At 42.4% G+C, this 22,823-nt stretch overlaps 1 protein-coding gene and 1 pseudogene across 1 annotated transcript in view; one reads left to right on the forward strand and one right to left on the reverse strand.

Moving 5' to 3' along the window:
* RAD51 (RAD51 recombinase) overlaps positions 1-22,823 on the forward strand; it is a 42,471-nt gene that overhangs the window by 10,354 nt on the left and 9,294 nt on the right. Inside the window, exons 4-6 of the mRNA XM_064374474.1 lie at positions 2,546-2,663; positions 6,183-6,274; positions 15,808-15,902. Of these exons, the coding sequence (XP_064230544.1) occupies positions 2,546-2,663; positions 6,183-6,274; positions 15,808-15,902 (305 nt within the window). The remainder of the gene's footprint in view (positions 1-2,545; positions 2,664-6,182; positions 6,275-15,807; positions 15,903-22,823) is intronic.
* LOC135274372 (5S ribosomal RNA) lies at positions 5,287-5,405 on the reverse strand (annotated as a pseudogene).

Below are 22,823 nucleotides of genomic sequence, written 5' to 3' on the forward strand. Positions count from 1 at the left end.
GGCACGCTCCACCATGCCCAGCTAATTTTTTGTATTTTTAGTAGAGATGGGGTTTCACCATGTTGACCAGGATGGTCTCGATCTCTTGACCTCGTGATCCACCCGCCTCGGCCTCCTGAAGTGCTGGGATTACAGGCGTGAGCCACTGCACCCGGCCCGATTTTTTTTCTTCACAGAAAATTTTAAAATCATAAAAGTTTAATCTTTTTACTTACTATGAGTCTAGATTTTCTTCTTGAGTGAGTTTTGGTAGTTTAGCTTTCTACGAATTTGCTTATTTCATCCAAGTTATCTAACTTGGTGAGATCAAAGGGTTTCCTTGTACTACTTTTTATTTCCATGTCAGTAATAGTGTCCCCTCTTTCATTCTTGATTTTAGTAATTTGAGCCTTCTCTTTTTTCTTGGTCAGTGCAGCTGAAAGCTTGTCAATTTTGTTGATATTTTCAGAGAACCAGCTTTTGGGTTCATTGATTTTTTTGTTTGTTTCTTTGTTTTGGAGACAGAATCTTACTCTTTCGCCGGGTGCCAGGCTGGAGTGCAGTGGCGCAATCTCGGCTCACTGCAACCTCCACCTCCCAGGTTCAAGCAATTCTCCTTCCTCAGCCTCCCGAGTAGCTGGGACTACAGGCGCACGCCACCACGCCCAGCTAACTTTTGTATTTTAGCAGAGACAGGGTTTGACCATGTTGGCCAGGATGGTCTCGATCTCTTGACCTCATGATCCGCCCGCCTCGGCCTCCCAAAGTGCTGAGCTTACAAGCGTGAGCCACCATGCCTGGCCAGGTTCATTGATTTTTCTGTATTATTCTCTCCTCTACTCAGTAGTTTCTACCCTAACCTGTATTATTTCTATTCTTCTGCTTGCTTTGTTTTGTTCGTTCTTCTTTGGAAGGTTAGGTTATGATTTATCTTTTTTGTTTTTAGAGACAAAGTTTTGTTCTGTCATCTACGTTGGAGTGCAGTGGTGTGATCATAGTTCACCACAGCCTCCCAGCTCCTGGCTCAAACAAACCTTCCACCAGCCTCTCAAGTAGCTAGGACCACAGGGACCTAGCACCATGCCCTTCTAATTTTAAAACATTTTTTTAGAGACAGGGTCCCACTTTATTTCTCAGGCTGTCTCAAACTCGTGGCTTCCAGCAATCCAGCCACCTTGACCTCCCATAGTGCTAGGATTACAGGCGTGAGCCACCACACCCAGGTTTCTTCTCTAATATAGCTATGAATTTCTTTTTAAGCACTGCCTTTGTTGGATCCCAAAAGTTTCGATATATTTTCATTTTCATTCATTGCAAAAGTATTTTCTGATTTCCCCTGTCATTTCTTAGACTTGTTAGTTATTTAGGAGTGTATGGCTTTATTTTTGCATATTTGTGAGTGCATTTATTTTTCAATTTTAGAATCAACCTATAGTGCTATTATAGAACACTTACCTATAATTACAAAATAGGAAGTGACTGTTCTCAACCAGACAATGTGAGAAAAAAAGGTACAGCTGATTGAGGTGGGGAAGTAGCCATGGAGAGAGAAAAGATGAAAGGGCAAATGTCCTCATTTTGCAAAGTAGGCAGTTAAGAGATAGAGTCTGGTTGATGGAGCAGGAAATGAATGTGTACTCTATTGTTATTTTTGTTATAAATTGGACAAAACACATATATATGGATCTATAATGGTTTTTTAAACTATATTAATATATTACCTTGAATTGGCAATTAAAAAATTGATCTTCATGGAGTCTGTGAATTAGATTATCCTTTTTTATGACATTCTAACTTTCCTTTTTTTTGAGACAGAATCTCGCTCTGTTGCCCAGGCTGGAGTGCAGTGGTGCTATCTTGGCTCACTGCAATCTCTACCTCCTGTGGGAGGTTCAAGTGATTCTCCTGCCTCAGCCTCCCAAGTAGCTGGGACTACAGGTGTGTGCCACCATGCCCGGCTAATTTTTTGTATTTTTTTTTTTTTGAGACGGAGTTTCGCTCTTGTTACCCAGGCTGGAGTGCAATGGCGCGATCTCGGCTCACTGCAACTTCCGCCTCCTGGGTTCGGGCAATTCTCCTGCCTCAGCCTCCTGAGTAGCTGGGATTACAGGCACGCGCCACCATGCCCAGCTAATTTTTTGTATTAGTAGAGACGGGGTTTCACCATGTTGACCAGGATGGTTTCGATCTCTTGACCTCGTGATCCACCCGCCTCGGCCTCCCAAAGTGCTGGGATTACAGGCTTGAGCCACTGCGCCCGGCCTAATTTTTTGTATTTTTAGTAGAGACAGGGTTTCACCATCTTGGTCAGGCTGGTCTTGAACTCCTGACCTCTTGATTCACCCACCTCAGCCTCCCAAAGTGCTGGGATTACAGGCGTTAGCCACTGAGCGCAGCCGTTTTTTATGATTTTCTAAAGAGAACTCAGCCTAGTATTTTTGTTAGATGTTTTCTCTTCCCATTGTATACCTGATTCTTGTTTTACTAATATATATATATATTGCCCTTGAGATCACTCTGGTAAGGAATATTGTTTTGTTGATTTAACATTTCTTATTTTTCCCAGGCTGAAGCAGCCAAATTAGTTCCAATGGGTTTCACCACTGCAACCGAATTCCACCAAAGGCGGTCAGAGATCATACAGATTACTACTGGCTCTAAAGAGCTTGACAAACTACTTCAAGGTATAGTAATCCCTTATCCTGTGTTGTGAACCCTAGTTAGGAAAGCTTCCAGGTTATAGACAAAAACTGAAATATTTGGGTAGCATTTACTTGTTAGGTATGATAAAGAGATAAAGGAAGGCCAGGTGAGGTGGCTCACGCCTATAATCCCAGCACTTTTGGGAGGCTGAGGTCGGGAGTTTGAGACCAGCCTGACCAACATGGAGAGACCCCACCTCTACTAAAAATAAAAAATTAGCCGGGTGTGGTGGTGCATGCCTATTACGTAATACCAGCTACTCGGGAGGCTAAGGCAGGAGAATCATTTGAACCCAGGAGGTGGAGGTTTCGGTGAGCCAAGATCATGTGTTGCACTCCAGTGTGGGCAATAAAAGTAAAACTCTGTCTCCAAAAAGAAAAAAAAAAAAAAAGAGAGAGAGAGTTAAAGGAAATGTCTACATTGAAGAAGTAAGACTGCTGCAAGTTGGGACCTTATTTATGAAGTACTAAAATTATCTGCAAATTAAATAATTTAGTCTCCATTTAATGTTGCATTAAGAGAGTAAGTGCCCTTTGCTTAAGGAAGTAACTGTAATTTTAACCTACTCTACCACAAGATTGAAAACCTTATCAATGGTTAAAACATTCCATGTTTGAATACTACTCATTTTGTAGTACACACTAATCTTCAAGACTTTAAGGAAAACTATAAAGCTTTTGACCTTATTTTTTTTTTTTGAGATGGAGTTTCGCTCTTGTTACCCAGACTGGAGTGCAATGGCGCGATCTCGGCTCACCGCAACCTCCGCCTCCTGGATTCAGGCAATTCTCCTACCGTAGCCTCCTGAGTAGCTGGGATTACAGGCACGTGCCACCATGCCCAGCTAATTTTTTTGTATTTTTAGTAGAGACGGGGTTTCACCATGTTGACCAGGATGGTCTCGATCTCTTGACCTTGTGATCCACCCACCTCGGCCTCCCAAAGTGCTGGGATTACAGGTGTGAGCCACTGCACCCGGTCTTGACCTTATTTTTTAAAAAATTTATTTGTTTATTTATTTTTGAGACAGGGTCTTACTCTGACACCCGGGCTGGAATGCGGTGACATGGTCTCAGCTCACAGCAACCTCTGCTTCCTGGACTCAAGTGATCCTCTTGCCTCAGTCTCCCCAGGGCTAGGACTATACTCATTTACTACCTGGCTAATTTTCTTTTTCTTTTCTTTTCTTTTTTTTTTTTTTTTTGAGGTAGGGCTTCACTGTGTTGCCCAGGCTGGTCTCAGAATCCTGAGCTCAAGCCATCTCCTTGCCTCAGCCTCCCAAAGTGCTGGGTTTACAGGCTTGAGCCCCCTAACCCAGCCCAATGTCAGCTTTCTTTGCTTTTCTTTTTTTTTTTTTTTTTTGAGACGGAGTCTCGTGTGGTCACCAGGCTGAAGTGCAGTGGCGCAATCTTGGCTCACTGCAACCTCCGACTCCCTGGTTCGAGTGATTATCCTGCCTCAGCCTCCCAAGTAGCTGGGATTACAAGCGTGCACAACCACGTCCAGCTAATTTTCGTATTTTTGGTAGAGACTGGGTTTCACCATGTTGGCCAGGATGGTCTTGATCTCCTGACCTTGTGATCTATCTGCCTCAGCCTCCCAAAGTGCTGGGATTACAGGTGTGAACCACTGTGCCCAGCCTGTTTTCTCTCTCTCTCTCCTCTTTCTTTTTTCTTTCTTTTCTTTTGTCTTTTTCTTTTCCTCTCTCTTTCTTTCTTTCTTTTTCTTTCTTTTCTTTCCTTTTCCTTCCTTCCTTCCCTCCCTCCCTCCCTCCTTTTGTTCATTCTTTCTTTCTTTTCTTCTTTCTTTCTTTCTGTCTTTCTTTTCTGCTTTCCTTCTTTCCTTCTTTCGTCACTGTTACCCAGGCTGGAGTGCAGTGGCATGATTTTAGTACACTGCAACCTCTGCTTCTTGGGTTCAAGCAATTCTTCTGCCTCAATCTCCCAAGTAGTTGGGACTACAGGTGCATGCCACCACTCCCGGCTAATTTTTTCATTTTTAGTAGAGATGAGGTTTTACCATGTTGGCTAGGTTGATCTTGAACTCCTGACCTCAGATGATCCGCCTGCCTCAGTCTCCCAAAGTGTTGGGATTACAGGCGTGAGCCACTGCACCCAGCCCCCAATGTCAGTTTTTTAATATCAGTACTGTACTGTCATTATGCAAGATGTTAACATTGGCGAAGGCTAGGTGCATAGAACCTCCCTGTGTGATTTTTTTTTAAATTTTTTTAATTTTTATTTTGTTGAGAAGGAGTCTCACTCTGTCACCCAGGCTGGAGTGCAGTGGCACCATCTTGGCTCACTGCAACCTCCACTTCCCAGGTTCAAGCGATTCTCCTGCCTCAGACTCCTGAGTAGCTGGGATTACAGGCGCCCATCACCACACCCAGCTAAGTTTTATATTTTTAGTAGAGACGAGGTTTCACCATGTTGTCTAGCTGGTCTCGAACTCCTGACCTCAGGTGATCTGTCTGCCTTCGCCTCCCAAAGTGCTGGGATTACAGGTGTGAACCACCATCCCCGGCCTTATTTGCAGCTTTCTGTAAATCTATTATTATTATTATTATTATTTTTAATCTTTTTTAAAAATTCATTTTAAAAAAGCCTATGGTACCGGGTATTCCCAGGCGGTCTCCCATTTAAGTGCTAACCAGGCCTGACCCTGCTTTGCTTCTGAGATCAGAAAACATCGGGTGCGTTGAGGGTGGTATGGCCATAGACTGTTACTTTTTTTGAGACAGTTTTACTCTTGTGTCCCAGGCTGGAGTGCAATGGCATGATCTCAGCTCACCGCAACCTCCACTTCCCGGGAACTCAATTCTCCTGCCTCAGACTCCTGATTAGCTGGGAATACAGGCATGTGCCACCATGCCCAGCTAATTGTGTATTTTTAGTAGAGACAGGGTTTCTCCATATTGGTCAGGTTGGTCTTGAACTCCCGACCTCAGATGATCTGCCCGCCTCGGCCTCCCAAAGTGTTGAGATTACAGGCGTGAGCCCCTACGCACGGCCAATCTATAATTATTTTAAAATACTTTTTGTTTGTTTATTTGTTTATCTGTTTTGAGACAGCGTCTCACTCTGTCGCCCAGGCTAGAGTGTAGTGGCGCGATCTCAGCTCACTGCAACCTCCACCTCCTAGACTCAGGTCATCCTCCCACCTTAGTCTCCTAAGTAGCTGGGACTACAGGTACCCACCACCATGCCTGGCGAATTTTTATATTTTTGGCAGAGACAGAGCTTCACCATGTTGCCCAGGCTTGTTTCGAACTCCTGAATTAAGACACTCCACCCACTTCAGCTTCCTAAAGTGCTGGGATTACAGGCATGAGCCACCATGGCTAGCCTCAAAATACATTTTTCAAAAATTATTGCTTGTTGGAAATTAAATTTTTAATTTATGTAAACATCTTTCTGATGAGCTCTAAGAACATTTCTGTGACTACCATTTCTAAACATTTGTATTATGCTAAGAGGTATTTCTTGTTGCTCTTTTAGGTGGAATTGAGACTGGATCTATCACAGAAATGTTTGGAGAATTCCGAACTGGGAAGACCCAGATCTGTCATACACTGGCTGTCACCTGCCAGGTGAGCTACTGGGGCTATAGCTAATCAAATAAGCCATCAATACTTGATTCCTGCTATTTGCAAGCATTAGTTAGGATGGCCATAAAAGATACTTTCTCTGTCCTCAAGAATCTTATAGCTGTTAGTAGTTATAAGATAGACTCCTACTGCAAAATTCTTGCATGTCAAAACTCTTCCAGATCATTGATCTTCTTTCAGATACGTTGATTTCAAATACTTTTCTACTACTAGGCCTTTCCTGTCTTACTTGCCACCTTCTTTTTTTTTTTTTTTTTGAGGCAGAGTCTCACTCTGTCACCCAGGCCGGAGTACAGTGGCACGATCTCGGCTCGCTCCAACCTGCACCTCCCTGGTTCAAGTGATTTTCTTTCATCAGCCTCCGGAGTAGCTGGGATTACAGGTGCCCACCACCATGCCCAGCTAATTTTTGTATTTTTAGTAGAGATGGAGTTTCATCATATTAGGTAGGCTGGTTTCAAACTCCTGGCCTCAATTGATCTGCCTGTCTCGGCCTCTCAGAGTGCTAGGATTACAGGCGTGAGCCACAGCCTCCATCTTCTTTATTAGTCTAGATTTTATGATTCATCAGTAAAGTAATTCTCTTGCAGATAGCCTCAGTTTACATACCCACTTGAGATCCCAACCTTAGATGAAATTCATTTGTCTTCTCAGTGTCTGTACTCAAATAGCTGATTTTGCTGGAGAAAAACCATACCATAAAGCTGACTGACTTCACTTTAAATTCAAGATGACAGGCGGGGCGTGGTGGCTCATGCCTGTAATCCCAGCACTTTGGGAGGCTGAGGTGGGTGGATCACCTGAGGTCAGGAGTTCGAGACCAGCCTGGCCAACATGGTGAAACCCTGTCTGTACTAAAAATAAAAAAAATTAGCCAGGTGTGCTGGCACATGTCTGTAATCCCAGCTACTTGGGAGGCTGAGGCAAGAGAAATGCTTAAACCTGGGAGGTGGAGGTTGCAGTGAGCTGAGATTAAGCTATTGCACTCCAGCCTGGGCAAAGAGGCAAGACTCTGTTTAAAAAAAAAAAATTAGGCCGGGCGCGGTGGTTCACGCCTGTAATCCCAGCACTTTGGGAGGCCGAGGCGGGTGGATCACAAGGTCAAGAGATCGAGACCATCCCGGTCAACATGGTGAAACTCCATCTCTACTAAAAATACAAAAAATTAGCTGGGCACGGTGGCACGTGCCTGTAATCCCAGCTACTCAGGAGGCTGAGGCAGGAGAATTGCCTGAACCCAGGAGGCAGAGGTTGCAGTGAGCCGAGATCGCGCCATTGCACTCCAGCCTGGGTAACAAGAGCGAAACTCCGTCTCAAAAAAAAAAGAAAAAGAAAAAAAAAATTAAAGATGACAAACTTTAGATTAACATTCAAGACTTCTTGGCAAGTCTACTTTCTCCGTTTAAGTGTACTTTCCCACTTAGGTATTTCATACCTTGTCTTCTCTTATCAGAACTTTATGCTCCTCTTCAACCCTCATTCTCAGCCAATAACTTAACCTCCTCTTGGCATCAAATCTAGATCCACCTACATTTGTGCCCATCTTTTCTTATCTTAGGTTACAATGGAGAAAGTGACCCTTTTCTTCTCAAAGGCCCATTCTATCAATATGGTTACCATCTCCTGCTACCTTCTCAAGGACTCTACTCTTTCCATTTTGTGTTGTACCTCTCTATGAAATTATCCTCATCAGTATACAAATATGTCTAGTGTCTCCTCCATTAGGAAAAAACTTTCTCTGGACCCTTTCAGTTTCATTTTCCTTTACTTATGCTGCCATTCCTGGGTGGATTTGGAAACAGACATAGTGGGTTAAATATTTGCCCAATACATTGTATTTAATTAGTAAATAGTGGAATCAAACCAGACTTTAGAGATGGTGCTCTTAAACCTTCATAAGAGACCAGGCATGGTAGTTCATACCTGTAATCCCAGTACTTTGGGAAGCCAAAGTGGGAGGATCACTTGAGACCAGGAGTTTGAGACCAACCTGGGCAACATAGTGAGACCCCGTTTCTATATTTTAAAAGAAAATGAAAATATTAACCTAGCGTGATGGTGTGCACCTGTGGTCCTAGCTACTCAAGACGCTGAGGGGGGAGAATCTCTTGAACCCAGGAGGTCAGGGATCCCAGTGACTGGGTCATGCCATTACATGTTTTCTGTTGTATTGCTAGTGCTTAAGATAGTGCTTGGCACTCAGTAAACAATAAAATGCTTGAATGAGTGAAGATAATAGATGTTCAGAAACATGCCTGATATATAAAATGAATGCTATAGAGGAAATGTGTTGGCTGTTTAAGGAAGAAAAAGGGGTAACTTCACCGTAGAGTTACCATGAAATACTTTATGGAGAAAAGATATTGGACCAGACTTCCAAAGAATGCTAAATTTGGGAAGGAAGGAAATTAAAAGCATTTAACTGTACAGAATGGGATGGACAGAGGATGGAAGGCATAAGTTATAAGGAAAAGACAATAAATAAGCAAGCTCATTTACCTGGTTCAGGGTATGTGTAGAAAAGTTGTAGGAGATGACCTTTAAAAAGGTGCATCAAGCTGGACATGATAGCTCATACCTGTAATCCCAGCACTTTGGGAGGCCAAGGTGGGGGGATTGTTTTAGTTCATGAGTTCGAGACCAGCCTGGGCAACATGACAAAACTCCATCTCTACAAATAATATAAAAATTAGCCAGATGCGGTGGCCTGTGCCTATAGTGCCAGCTACTTGGGAGGTAGAGGTGGGAGGATTGCTTGAGCCCAGGAGGCCAAGGTTGCCGTAAGCCAAGATTGCACCACTGTTCTCCAGCCTGGGCAACAGAGCGAGACTCAGTCTCTGTCTCAAAAAAAAAAAAAAAAAAAAAAAAAAGACCCTATTTCAGAAAGTTTTGAGTATGGTAAGAAGTTTAAGCTTGATTTTGTGGAGAGTAAGTATTAACTGGTCAAGACTAAACTAGGATAGTGACACTAAAGAGATGTAGGGAAAAGATATTGTAAAGGGCATCACTTAATGACTGACAATAAAAAATATACCTCAGACCAACAGTGTATTACAGTAATTTAGTAAACCTAAAAAGTGCTTGGGAAAGGAAGACAGTTTTATTGGAAACATGAGTTCAGGTTTAGAGATGGCAGGTTTGAGGTGACAAACTCCAAGCAAAAATTTTTAGCAGTATTGAGAGACGTGGAACTAAGTCACACAGAGAAGTAACAATGGAATCTGGAAATGAAAGATACATGAAAAAAGGAGGGAGTAGGATATAGAAGAGAAAGGTAACAAACTTTCATCTTGTCTGCAACTTCAGAGATAGGGGGAGCCCTTTTTCCTTGTCTAAGTAGGTCCTAATATTTTCTGGCTTTAAGGATGTGCTGCATGAGTGGCCAGTTCACAAAGTACTCTGGAACCTGGCCCATGCCTGTGGACCAACTCTTCTGTTATAATCTTTTGAAGCTTTATTATAATTTGAGTTATTTTGAAGAACATGACATTATTTTAATCTAGATAGATTAGACCCACTTCTACCATGAACACAAGTTACTGTTGGAGTTCAAGAACAGGGGAAACAAAAACTGACTTATATCAGTATTATAGAAGAGGCTTCCTAGTGTTTTTCTATCCTCAGGACTCTTTTGAGTTTTTTGTTTGTTTGTTTGTTTTTTTGAAACGGAGTCTTGCTCTGTCACCCAGTCTGGAGTGCAATGGTACGATCTCAGCTCATTGCAACCTCCGCCTCCCAGGTTCAAGCAATTCTACTGCCTCAGCCTCCCGAATACCTAGGATTATAGGCACCTGCCACCATGCCTAACTAATTTTTGTATTTTTAGTAGACACGGGGTTTCATCATGTTGACCAGGCTGGTCTTGAACTCCTGACCTCAGGTGATGCATCCGCCCCAGCCTCCCCAAAGTCCTGGGATTACAGGCTCGAGCTACCATGCCTGGCCTGAGTTCTTATCCTCTCAGAAAAATAGCAGTAGTTTTTGGAACTCAGTTATAGATATAGATACTTTCTTTTGTGTTTTTTCTTGTAAATCAAGTAAAGAACTATCCTTCATAATTTACTCTGAATTTTTTTTTCTACTGTCTTGATCGAGTTATAGTACTCTGAATTTATTTATTTATTTATTTATTGAGACGGAACCTCACTCCGCAACTCCACCTCCTTGGTTCAAGCAATTCTCCTGCCTCAGCCTCCTAAATAGCTGGGATTATAGGCGCCTGCCACCACATAAGGCTAATTTTCTTTGTATTTTTAGTGGATACAGGGTTTCACCATGTTTTCCAGGCTGGTTTCCAACTCCTGACCTCAACTGATCTGCCTGCCTTGGCCTCCCCCTTGGCCTCCCAAAGTGCTAGGATTACAGGCGTGAAACACCTTGCCTGGCCAGTTTACTCTGAATTTAAATTATACTTTATTAAAAATGTTTATTACATTGATGTAATGCTGTGTTATAGTTAAAGATGGTAAGTGTCATTAAAAACGTGGATTTTGAAGGCCAGGTATAGTGGCTCAAGTTTATAATCCTAGTACTTTGGGAGGCCAGGGTGGTCAGATCGCTTGAGCCCAGGACTTTGAGACCAGCCTGAGCAACACAGCAAACCTAATCTCTATAAATAATTTTTTAAAAATTAGCCAGGTGTAGTGGCCTGAGCCTGGGAGGTTGAGGCTGCAGTGAGCTGATTATGCCATTACACTCCAGCCTAGGCAACAGAGCCAGACCCTATCCTAAAAAAAAAGGAAAAAGTTGTGGATTTTATTGGGGCCCTGTGTCCTGCATGGTAAACCATATGCAAGAAATGAGAAAATCAGCCTTATCATATTAGTCTCTGCAGAGACTAATTTTTTTTTTTTTTTTTTTTTTAAGTTGGAGTCTCGATTTGTCGTACAGGCTGGAGTGCAGTGGTGTGATCTAGGCTCACTGCAGTCTCCGCCTCCTGGGTTTGAGCAGTTCTCCTGTCTCAGCCTCCTGAGTAGCTGGGACTACAGGTGCACACCACTACGCCTAGCTAATTTTTGTATTTTTAGTAGAGAGGGGATTTCACCATATTGATCAGGCTGGTCTCAAACTCCTGACCTTAGGTCATCCACCCACCTTGGCCTCCCAAAGTGCTGGGATTACAGGAGTCAGTCACTGTGCCTGACTTTTTGATGTCATTTTAATTGTTTCTTTCTTTCTTTGCTTCATTAATATTTTCTTTGCAGACCAAAATGTTACCAAATGTTTTATGAAACAGCCAAGTTAGCATTTCAGTATTGAGCAGACCTAATCCGTTGTTAACTCTCCTCAGAAATAAATTCTTGGCCGGGCGCGGTAGCTCACGCCTGTAATCCCAGCACTTTGGGAGGCTGAGGCGGGCGGATCACGAGGTCAAGAGATCGAGACCATCCTGGTCAACAGGTGAAACCCCATCTCTACTAAAAATACAAAAAATTAGCTGGGCATGGTGGCGCGTGCCTGTAATCCCAGCTACTCAGGAGGCTGAGGCAGGAGAATTGCCTGAACCCGGGAGGCGGAGGTTGCGGTGAGCCGAGATCGCGCCATTGCACTCTAGCCTGGGTAACAAGAGCGAAACTCCGTCTCAAAAAGAAAAAGAAATAAATTCTTGTTTTGAGATGAGGTCTCACTATGTTGACCAGGCTGTTCTAGAACTCCTGAGCACAGGCAGTCCTCCCACCCAGCTTCTCACTTAGCTGGGATTACAGGCGTATGCCTCTGCACCCATCTCCTCATAATAATTAGAAAGAAAGAGTTTGTGGGGAGGGAGGTGGGAGGGTGCTTAGGAGACCTTTTATGATAATAAGGGAGGGACATTGCGAAGAGGAAGAGGAAGCTATAGAAGCTATAGCTATTGCCTGAGCTCCATTAGAAATTTGGTAGCTAAAAAGAAATAGAGCTGTTTAAAATATCACTCTTACATAGGTCATTTAACATGATGTGTGACCTTTTTAAATAGAAATGTTTTCCCATGTTGTTTTGACAGGGACTCATGTAGAATAAATATTTAGACTACAGTACACAATATCCATAGTTGCCACGGCAACTCAGCATAGCATGCTGATGCTCCAAAGTTGTACAAATACAATCCTAGCCTGAGAATGTTTATTAAGTAGTCAGATAACGTCTGTCAACAATAAACTAAAGCAAAATTCTCAAGTAAACATAGCTTGTCCGTTAAAATAACATTTGCAGATGGCTAAACAACTGTAGATCGTTAATTTTTTAAAGAAAAATGCTAATTAAGTAATAATAGAAAAGATTACATTTCATCAGCCTAAGAGCTAGAACCAGGGATATAGAGAGGATGTTAGACTATCACTTAAATCTAAACATTTTCTACTCTCATTTGTTCAGATTTTCTCAATTTAATAAAGTAAAACCCTGCTATGTGTTAGATCGCTGTATAATAGAAAAGTTATGAAGTTGAGAGCTACAGTTAGGTTACAAAATGAATAGCCCATGCTTATTCGAAGTACTACAGTAATTTTAGAATTCTGGGCCAGGCATCGTGGCTCACGCTTGTAAATCCAGAACTTTAGAGGCTGAAGCTGGAGAATTGCTTGAACCCAGGAGTTCCAGATGAGACTGGGCAATGTGGCGAGACCCCATCTCAATTTAAAAAAATAAAAACAAAATTCTGAGAAGACAATTTAACATAAGTACCAATTTTAAAAACATATGCCTTTTGACAGAAAATTTGTCTCACAGAACATTTCTTATATATGCAAAGATAAATGTACAAAGAATTTATGCTAAAGCATTATTAAAATGGTAAAAGTTAGAAACAAACTGCATCACTATGAAATGGGAAGAAGTGTTAAATTATGGTCCTAAGCAGTTATTATGAACAGCTAACCTGGTGGTATCTCAGTCCAATAACAGAAGATGGCTATGATGGTTCTGAGAGGGCAAGGTGGAAAGGGCCAAATCAAGTAGAGAACAGAGCATGCAGTCCATCCCCCTGAGCTTACCCTGGGATCTTGTCCACTATCCTGTTGTCAGTCTACCTACCGATGCCCAATCATCTGTGGCCTTTCTTTTGCCAAGGAAGTCTATTCAATTGGAAAAGAATTCCCTGTGATGGTAGCGCTTAATATTAGCCAGAGGTGGGAGAAAGGGGAACTTCATTTATCTTATTTCCTGGTGACTTAGCCCCCAGAGTGTTAATATTTCCTCCTTCCCAAGAAACTGAGGCAGCTTCTGCTCTTTGTCCTCTTGGCCACTGGTTCCAATTCTTTCTTTACTTCAAGACCCTCTTTTATTGTATATGTGTCCTTTGCTCCTTCCATGGATTCCCCTGATGTGAAATATTTTACCTGCCAAATAATAACATAATTTTTTTCTTACCAAATTAACAAAGCCTTCCATAACTGTATACACTAAAGTCAGTGCCCTAAAGGTTGAGGAAATCATGCCTTCAGAGTGTACTGTGCTAAACACTTTATATGAATTATTTTATTTAGGTTTTAAAACAATCTCATAAGGTCAGTTTGGTCAGTTTTATTTACATTTTACAGAAAAGGAAACAATATTCTCAGAGTCACATAGTAAGTAGAAGAACTACTTACATAAAAGAAGTATATGAAAATGCATAGAAAGTAACGTAGGAGAGTACTTCTGGGAGATGGAGAGTGGTGAAGAAGAGCTTTCAGGGGTTTTTTGTTTGTTTTTTGTTTTTTTAAGAGATGAGGTCTTGCTGTGTTGCCCAGGCTGGAGTGCAGTGGCTGTTCACAGACACGATCCCACTACTGATCAGCACAGGAGTTTTGACCTGCTCCTGTTTCTGACCTGGGCAGGTTCACCCCTCCTTAGGCAACCTGGTAGTCCCCTACTCCCGGGAGGTAACCATATTGATGCCAAACTTAGTGTGGACACCCGATCAGCATAGCACACTACAGCCCAGAACTCCTGGACTCAAGCGATCCTCCAGCCTCAGCCTCCCAAGTAGCTGGGACTACAGGCACACACCACCAGGCCCGGCAAGCTTTCAGTTTTTACTCTACTACTTTTTTTTTTTTTTTAGATAGGGTCTCATCTGTCTCCCAAGCTGGAGTGCAGTCGTGAGATCTCGGCTCATGGCAACCTCCGACTTCTGGGTTCAAGCAATTCCCCTGCCTCACCTTCCTGAGTATCTGTGTTTACAGTGCACACCACCACACTTGTCTAATTTTTGTATTTTTAGTAGAGATAGGGTTTCACCATGTTGGCCAGGCTGGTCTTGAACTCCTGACCTCAAGGGATCCGCTTGCCTTGGCCTCCCAAAGTGTTGAGATTACAGGTATGAGCCGCCACGCCTGGCCCCCTACTTCTATATTGTTTGGATTTTTAATATAAGCACATAGTTACTTTGTAATTTTGAAAGAAAATTCTCAAAAAAGATATTTGGTTCTCCTAGGCCTTTAATGTAAAATGTTCTAAGGGATTTACCTCAGATTTTAAAGGTGAATTTTGACTTCAAAGTAGATTTCTAGAGTGAAAATTACCCTTTAGCATCATTCACTTAAAATTTGTAGAAAAATTCAAAGGTATCTGGTATGGCATGGGTAGCCTAAAGCAGAGGTTTCCTTGAGAGGCTCATGAGACAGGTTTCATGGCATTTCATTTACTTCTCTTTTCTTTCCTTTTAAAAATTGTTTGTACTACTTATTTTTCCATTTTTCCAATTGTTCACTTTCAACATCTGTGTGTATTATTGGAGTAATTGTGTTTTTCTTCTTTCTTGCTCACACTTTAAATTTGCTGTGTGTACTCCAAGGGCATTGACAAGCCCCTTTAGTACCCCTGAAGAATGATCTGCTCAATACAGTGAAGTATAAGTTTGACCTAGACATGCTAAAATTAACTGGTCTTTGGATCATGGCCCTTTATTGATTACAGCTAAGGTAAATGGTCTTCCAAATTTTTGTATTCTTGAATTATCAGTCTTGTGTTGGTATGTAGTTATAGAATTTTATTACCGGCCAGGTGTGGTGGCTTACTCCTGTAATCCCAGCACTTTGGGAGGCCAAGGCAGGTGGATCACCTGGGGGTGAGGAGTTTAAGATCAGCCTAGCCAACTTGGTGAAACCCTGTCTGTACTAAAACTACAAAAATTAGCTGGGTGTGGTGGCACACGCCTTTAATCTCAGCTCTTCTGGATGCTGGGCCAGGAGAATTGCTTGAACCTGGGAGGCAGTTGTAGTTAACCATAGTGCCAGTGCACTCCAGTCTGGGTGACAGAGTGAGACTCCATCACAAGAAAAAAGTAAATAATTTTATTACCTAGTTTGGGCTATACTTCTAAGCAGTTCAGTTCTGACAAGACTAACTGTATGTACTGAGACACAATCAGCGTTACATTTTTTTCTAGCTATATTTCTATTAATATCAGAAGAGAATGCCTCCTCCTTACTTACCACTGTCATATTTTAGTCTTTTTCCCTTTGACTTGGAGTAATGATAAAGATGTCACGAGGAATTTGGTCAGCTATAGCAGAAATAAAATGTTCATTTCCTCTGTTGTTTCTGTTCCCTAGCTTCCCATTGACCGGGGTGGAGGTGAAGGAAAGGCCATGTACATTGACACCGAGGGTACCTTTAGGCCAGAACGGCTGCTAGCAGTGGCTGAGAGGTAGGTTACTGTTCAGATAAGAGAGAATATGGCTACAATTATCACTGTAGTGATTGCCAGGGTTTGGCTGAAGAATGTCTTTTCTATAACCTCACATATCAAAGTTACATATGTGGTTCAAAAGAATGACTTCCTTTAGTAGAAAAAGGCGTTGATTTTTTTTTTTTTTTTTTGAGATGGAGTCTCCTTTTTGTCACCCAGGCTAGAGTGCAATGGTGTGATCTCAGTTCACTGCAACCTCCGCCTCCCGGATTCAAGCAATTCTCCCGCCTCAGCCTCCCTAGTAGCTGTGATTACAGGCACCCGCCACCACACCGGCTAACTTTTGTATTTTTAGTAGAGACAAGGTTTTGCCATGTTGGCCAGTCTGGCCTTAAACTCCTGATCTCAGGTGATCCAGCTGCCTTGGCCTCCCAAAGTGCTGGGGTTATAGGCGTGAGCCACTGTGCCCAGCCAGAAAAAGGCATTCTTTAGTCAACAATCTATGAGATGCTGTCAGACTGGATTAAATAAAAAATCCAACTGTGTGTTTTCTTTTGGAGAAATCCTTTAGAAAGTAAAAGAATATAAAAAGATACTACATGCAAATAGTAACCATAAGAGAGCCTGATGCCAGGCGCGGTGGCTCACGCCTGTAATCCCAGCACTTTGGGAGGCTGAGGCGGGTGGATCACGAGGTCAAGAGATTGAGACCATCCTCATCAACATGGTGAAACCCCGTCTCTACTAAAAATACAAAAAATTAGCTGGGCATGGTGGCGCGTGCCTGTAATCCCAGCTACTTAGGAGGCTGAGGCAGGAGAATTGCCTGAACCCAGGAGGCGGAGGTTGCGGTGAGCAGAGATCACGCCATTGCACTCCAGTCTGGGTAACAACAGCGAAACTCCTACTCAAAAAAAAAAAAAGAGAGCCTGAGTGGCTATACTAATATCAGACAAAATACACTTTAAGACAAACACGTTATATGCGAAGAGGAACATTTTATAATTAAAAGGTCAGTTTGTCAGGAAGTTATAACAGTTGTAAACATATACACATGCCTAACAACAAAGCCCCAAAATACACGAAACAAAAAGTCAATTAAAGGGGAAAATAGACAACTCAACCATAATAGTAGGGGACCAGTTTCTAATTTTCACTAATGGATAGAGCCTTAAATATCTCACTCTGAATAATGAATGTAACATCTGTCAGAGGCCCTGCTAAAGGGCATCTGTGAAAAACCTATAGGTAGCATCATACTTAATGGTGAACATCTTTTTTTTTTTTTTTTTTCTTGAGGCAAGGTTTTGTTCTGTTGCCCAGGCTGGAGTGCAGTGGCTTGAACTCAGCTCACTGCAACTTCCACCTCTCGGGTTCAAGTGACGTGACTCTCCTGCCTAAGCCTCCTGAGTAGCTGGGACTACAGGCGTGGGACACCATGCCTGGCTACTTTTTGTATTTTTAGTAGAGACGGGATTTCTCCATGTTGGCCAGGCTGGTCTCAAACTCCTGACCTCAAGTGATCTGCCCATCTTGGCCTCCAAAAGTGCTGGGATTACAGGTGTGAGCCACTGTGCCCGGCCTTAATGGTGAAATTCTGAATGCTTTCCCCCTAAAGTCACTAACAAGGCAAGGATGCGCACTTTCGCTATTTACATTCAACAATGTACTGAAGATCATGAACAGTGTAGTCAGGCAAGAAAATGAAATAAACGGCATCCAGATTGGAATGGAAGAAGGAAAACTATTTGCTGATTACATGGTGCTTTATATAGAAAATGCTAAGGAAAACACACAAGAAAAACTAGAACTAAATAAACTAGTTCAGCAAAGTTGCAGAATACAGTATCAAAATGCAAATATCCATTATATTTCTATATACTAGAAAATAATTCAAGAGTAAAACTTAAAAGACTTCATAGTAGCGTGAAAAAGAATAAAATACTTAGGAATAAATTTAACAAAAGAAATGTAAGATTTGCACAGCAAAACTCTAAAACATTGCTGAGAAAAATTGAAGATTTACATAAAGAGAGACATTCCACATCATGGATTGGAAGACTCAATATTAAAATGGCCTTCTTTGCCAGGCGCAGTGGCTCACACCTGTAATCCCAAAACTTTGGGAGGCCAAGGTGGGCAGATCACCTGAGGTCAGGAGTTCGAGACCAGCCTGGCCAGCATGATGAAACCTTGTCTCTAATAAAAATACAAAAATTAGCTGGGTCTGGTGGCACATTGCCTGTAGTCCGGGCTACTTGGGAGGGTAAGACAGGAGAATCATTTGAACCTGGAAGGCAGAGGTTGTAGTGAGCTGAGATTGTGCCACTGCACTCTAGCCTGGGCAACAGAGTGAGACTCTCCAAAAAAGGCAGTTCTCCTCAAATTGATCTATGGATTCAACACAATCCTTATCAAAATTCCAGCAAGCTTTTTTTTGCAGAAATTCACAAACTAATTATAACATTTATGGAACATAACATATATGGAAATGTAAAGGACCCGGAATAGCCCAGTCTGGAAAAAAAAGAAAATTTGAGGTCTTAGACTTTTCAGTTTAAAAATTTATTATGAAGCTATAGTAACCAAGAGAATATGGTGATGGCATAAGGATAAACATGGAGAGTTCAGAAATGAAACCTGTATGGTCACTTGATTTTTGACAAAGGTAACAAGGCAATTTTTTTTTAATTTAAAATTTTTTAAAAATACAGGTGGTCTCACTGTGTTGCCCAGGCTGGTCTTGAACTCCTGGCTTCAGGTGATCATCCCACCTCAGCCTCCCAAAGTGTTAGGATTACAGATGTAAGCCACCAAGCCTGTCTGACAAGGCAATTTAATGAGGGAAAGAATGATCTTTTCAATAAATCGTGCTGATGTAGTTGAATTTCCAAATGCAAAACAATGAATTTAGAACTTTACTATACACCATACATAAAAATTAAAGTAGATAACAGTGTGATCATTCCTCAAAAAATTAAACACAGAATGATCATGTGATCCAGCAATTGTTTCTGGCTATATATTCAAAAGAATTGAAAGCAGAGGCCAGGCATGGTGGCTCATGCCTGTAATCCCAGCACTTTGGGAGGCCAAGGCAGGTGGATCACTAGAGGTCAGGCGTTTGAGACCAGCCTGGCCACATGGTGAAACCCTTTAACTACTAAAAATACAAAAAATTAACTGGGCATGGTGGCATATACCTGTAATCCCAGCTACTCCAGAGGCTGAGGCAGGAGAATCATTCGAACCTGAGAGGTGGAGGTTGGAGTACACCGAGATCCTGTGATTGCATTCCAGCCTGGGCAACAAGAGCAAAACTCTGGCACGGGTAAAGAAAAAAAAAAAGGGCCGGGCGCGGTGGCTCAAGCCTATAATCCCAGCACTTTGGGAGGCCGAGGCGGGTGGATCACAAGGTCAAGAGATCAAGACCATCCTGGTCAACAAGGTGAAACCCGGTCTCTACTAAAAATACAAAAATTAGCTGGGCATGGTGGCGTGCTCCTGTAGTCCCAGCTACTCGGGAGGCTGAGGCAGGAGAATTGCTCGAACCCAGGAGGCAGAGGTTGCAGTGAGCCGAGATCGTGCCATTGCACTCCAGCCTGGGTAACAAGAGCGAAACTCTGTCTCAAAAAACAAAAAAAAAAGAAAAAAAAAAAAGGGAGGGGGCAAAAATTGTATGATTCCACTAATATGTGGTACTTCAAAATCAAACAGACAGAAAGTAGAATGGTGGTTTTCTCAGGGTAGGGAGAATGGGGAGGTACTGTTTAATGGTACAGTTTCAGTTTGGTTCCAGTGATGAAAAAGCTCTGGAGATGAGTAGTGGTGATGGTTGCACAGCAGCATGAATGTCCTTAATGCGCCTGAATTGTATACTTTAAAATAGTTAAAATGCTCAATTTAATGTTATATGTTTTACTCTACTGTTTTTTTTTTTTTTTTTTTTTTGAGACGGAGTTTCGCTCTTGTTACCCAGGCTGGAGTGCAATGGCGCGACCTCGGCTCACTGCAACCTCCGCCTCCTGGGTTCAGGCAATTCTTCTGCCTCAGCCTCCTGAGTAGCTGGGATTACAGGCACGCGCCACCATGCCCAGCTAATTTTTTTTGTATTAGTAGAGACAGGGTTTCACCGTGTTCACCAGGATGGTCTTGATCTCTTGACCTCGTGATCCACCCGCCTCGGCCTCCCAAAGCGCTGGGATTACAGGCTTGAGCCACCGCGCCCGGTGATAGTCAAGGCCAGGCATGGTGGCTCACACCTGTAATCCCAGAACTTTGGGAGGCCAAGGTGGGTAGATCATGAGGTCAGGAGATCAAGACCCTCCTGGCTAACACGGTGAAACCCTCTGCTAAAACAATACAAAAAAATTAGCCGGGTGTGGTGGTGGGCACCTGTAGTCCCAGCTACTCGGGAGGGTGAGGCAGGAGAATCGCTTGAACCCGGGAGGCAGAGGTTGCAGTGAGCTGAGAACATGCCACTGTACTTCAGCCTGGGAGACAAAGCAAGACTCCGTCTCACAAAAAGAATAGAAAAGGATGATGGTCCTAGTTAAGTGCCTAATAAAGTATAATTTTTCAGAGAGAACATGGGAGAAAATCTCAGTGACCTTGGGGTAGGCAAAGTTTTATTAGCTACAACACCAAATGCACAGTCCGTGAAAGAATAAATTGATGATAGAGTGAGTTTTCACTTCATCGAAGTTAAAAACTTTTGTGCTTCAAAGGACACTGAAGAAGTGAAAAGATAGCCCAAAGAATGTGAGAAAATATTTGCAAATCATGTATCTGATAAGCTACTCGGGAGGGTGAGGCAGGAGAATCGCTTGAACCCGGGAGGCAGAGGTTGCAGTGAGCTGAGAACATGCCACTGTACTTCAGCCTGGGAGACAAAGCAAGACTCTGTCTCACAAAAAGAATAGAAAAGGATGATGGTCCTAGTTAAGTGCCTAATAAAGTATAATTTTTCAGAGAGAACATGGGAGAAAATCTCAGTGACCTTGGGGTAGGCAAAGTTTTATTAGCTACAACACCAAATGCACAGTCCGTGAAAGAATAAATTGATGATAGAGTGAGTTTTCACTTCATCGAAGTTAAAAACTTTTGTGCTTCAAAGGACACTGAAGAAGTGAAAAGATAGCCCAAAGAATGTGAGAAAATATTTGCAAATCATGTATCTGATAAGGGTCTAGTATCCAGAATATATAGAGAACTATTATAACCCAACAATGAAAAGATAACCGAGTTTTTTAAATGGGCAGAGGATTTGAATAGACATCTCTCCAAAGGGGATATACAAATGGCTGGTAAGCATATAAAAAGATGCTCAACATCATTAGTCATTAGGCAAGTGTAAATTGAAACCACAGTGAATTACCACTTCACACCCACTATGAAGGCTGTAATAAAAAAGATGATAAATGTTGGGAGGATGTAGAGAAACTGGAACCCTCACATACTGCTGATGACAGTATACAATGATGGTCTCTTTGGAAAATAGGCAGTTTCTTAAAAAGTTAAATATAAATTTACCATATGATGCAGCAATTTCACTCTAGTTATATATCCCAGCCCAGGAATTTGTTTTCTATCAGGTGTTCCAGTTTATTCTTATCTTTAGGGAAGTACAAGAGACACTATGAAAGAGGATGCTATTTCCAGCCAACTTTTTCCAAGCTGTGGGAATTCCGTGTCCTGCTTCTAGAGCCTAAGCACAGAGGTTCTGCAGTCTTTTTTTTTTGTGAGTGCTGCTGAGAGAAAAGCTAGGATAACTCTTTTTTCTGGTTAACCTTCTCTGTTCTTATAGTAAATAGATAATCTTCTCCCTTCCTTTTTTAATTTTTTAAAATTTTGTAAATAGAGGCAGGGTTTTGCCATGTTGCCCAGACTGGTCTTGATCTCCTGAGCTCAAGCAATTCTCCTGCCTCAGCCCCTCAAAGTGCTGGGAATACAAGTGTGAGCCACCGTGCCTAGCCTGTTCTCTGTTTCTGATAGATTATATCCATGTATTGTTTTTCTTTTTTCTTTTTTTTTAGACAGAGTCTTGCTCTGTCACCCAGGCTGGAGTGCAGTGGCGCAATCTTGGCACACTGCAACCTGTGTCTCCGTGGTTCAAGCAATTCTCTTGCCTCAGCCACCCGAGTAGCTGGGAAGCAGGGATTACAGGTGTGTGCCACCACACCCAGCTACATTTTATATTTTTTGTAGAGATGGTGTTTCACCATGTTGGTCAGGCTGGTCTCAAATTTTTGACCTCAAGTGATCCGCCCATCTCAGCTTCCACAAGTGCTCAGATTACAGATGTGATCTACCACACTGGGCCATATCAGTGTTTCTTGAGGCAGAACCAGAAGACTTGTATAGTAAAGTACTTAGGCCTGTTATATCTTGTTTTTTACCATACATTCATGATCTAAATAGAGAAAATGTATTATCTCTTCATTCTTGTTTCATTTGGTCAGGACTGTAAGGTGTAACTCTAACCTCATGCCATCTGTTTATCCTTATGATAGAATAATGAACCTAGAACATAATTATAGCACACTGGGTTTTATTTAAACATTCTCTTTTGGGGGCCGGGCACGGTGGCTCACGCCTGTAATCCCAGAACTTTGGGAGGCTGAGGTGAGCGGATCATGAGGTCAAGAGATTTAGACCATCCTGGGCAACATAGTGAAACCCTGTCTATAAAAACTAGCCAGATGTGGTGGTACACGCCTGTACTCCCAGCTACTTGGGAGGCCGAGGCAGAAGAATCGCTTGAACCGGTAGGCAGAGGTTGCAGTGAGCTCAGATTGTGCCACTGTACTCCAGCCTGGGTGACAGAGCGAGACTCCTGTCTCTTAAAAAAAATTCTCTTTTGAACTTTTTTTTTTTTTTTTAAGATGGAGTCTCACTCAGTTGCCCAGGCTGGAGTGCAGTGGCACCATCTCGGCTCAC

This window comes from Aotus nancymaae, unplaced genomic scaffold (assembly GCF_030222135.1).
Source record: "Aotus nancymaae isolate 86718 unplaced genomic scaffold, 86718_ANA_hifiasm-v0.15.2.pri h1tg000011l, whole genome shotgun sequence".
In the NCBI taxonomy this organism is placed as follows: Eukaryota; Metazoa; Chordata; class Mammalia; order Primates; family Aotidae; genus Aotus; species Aotus nancymaae.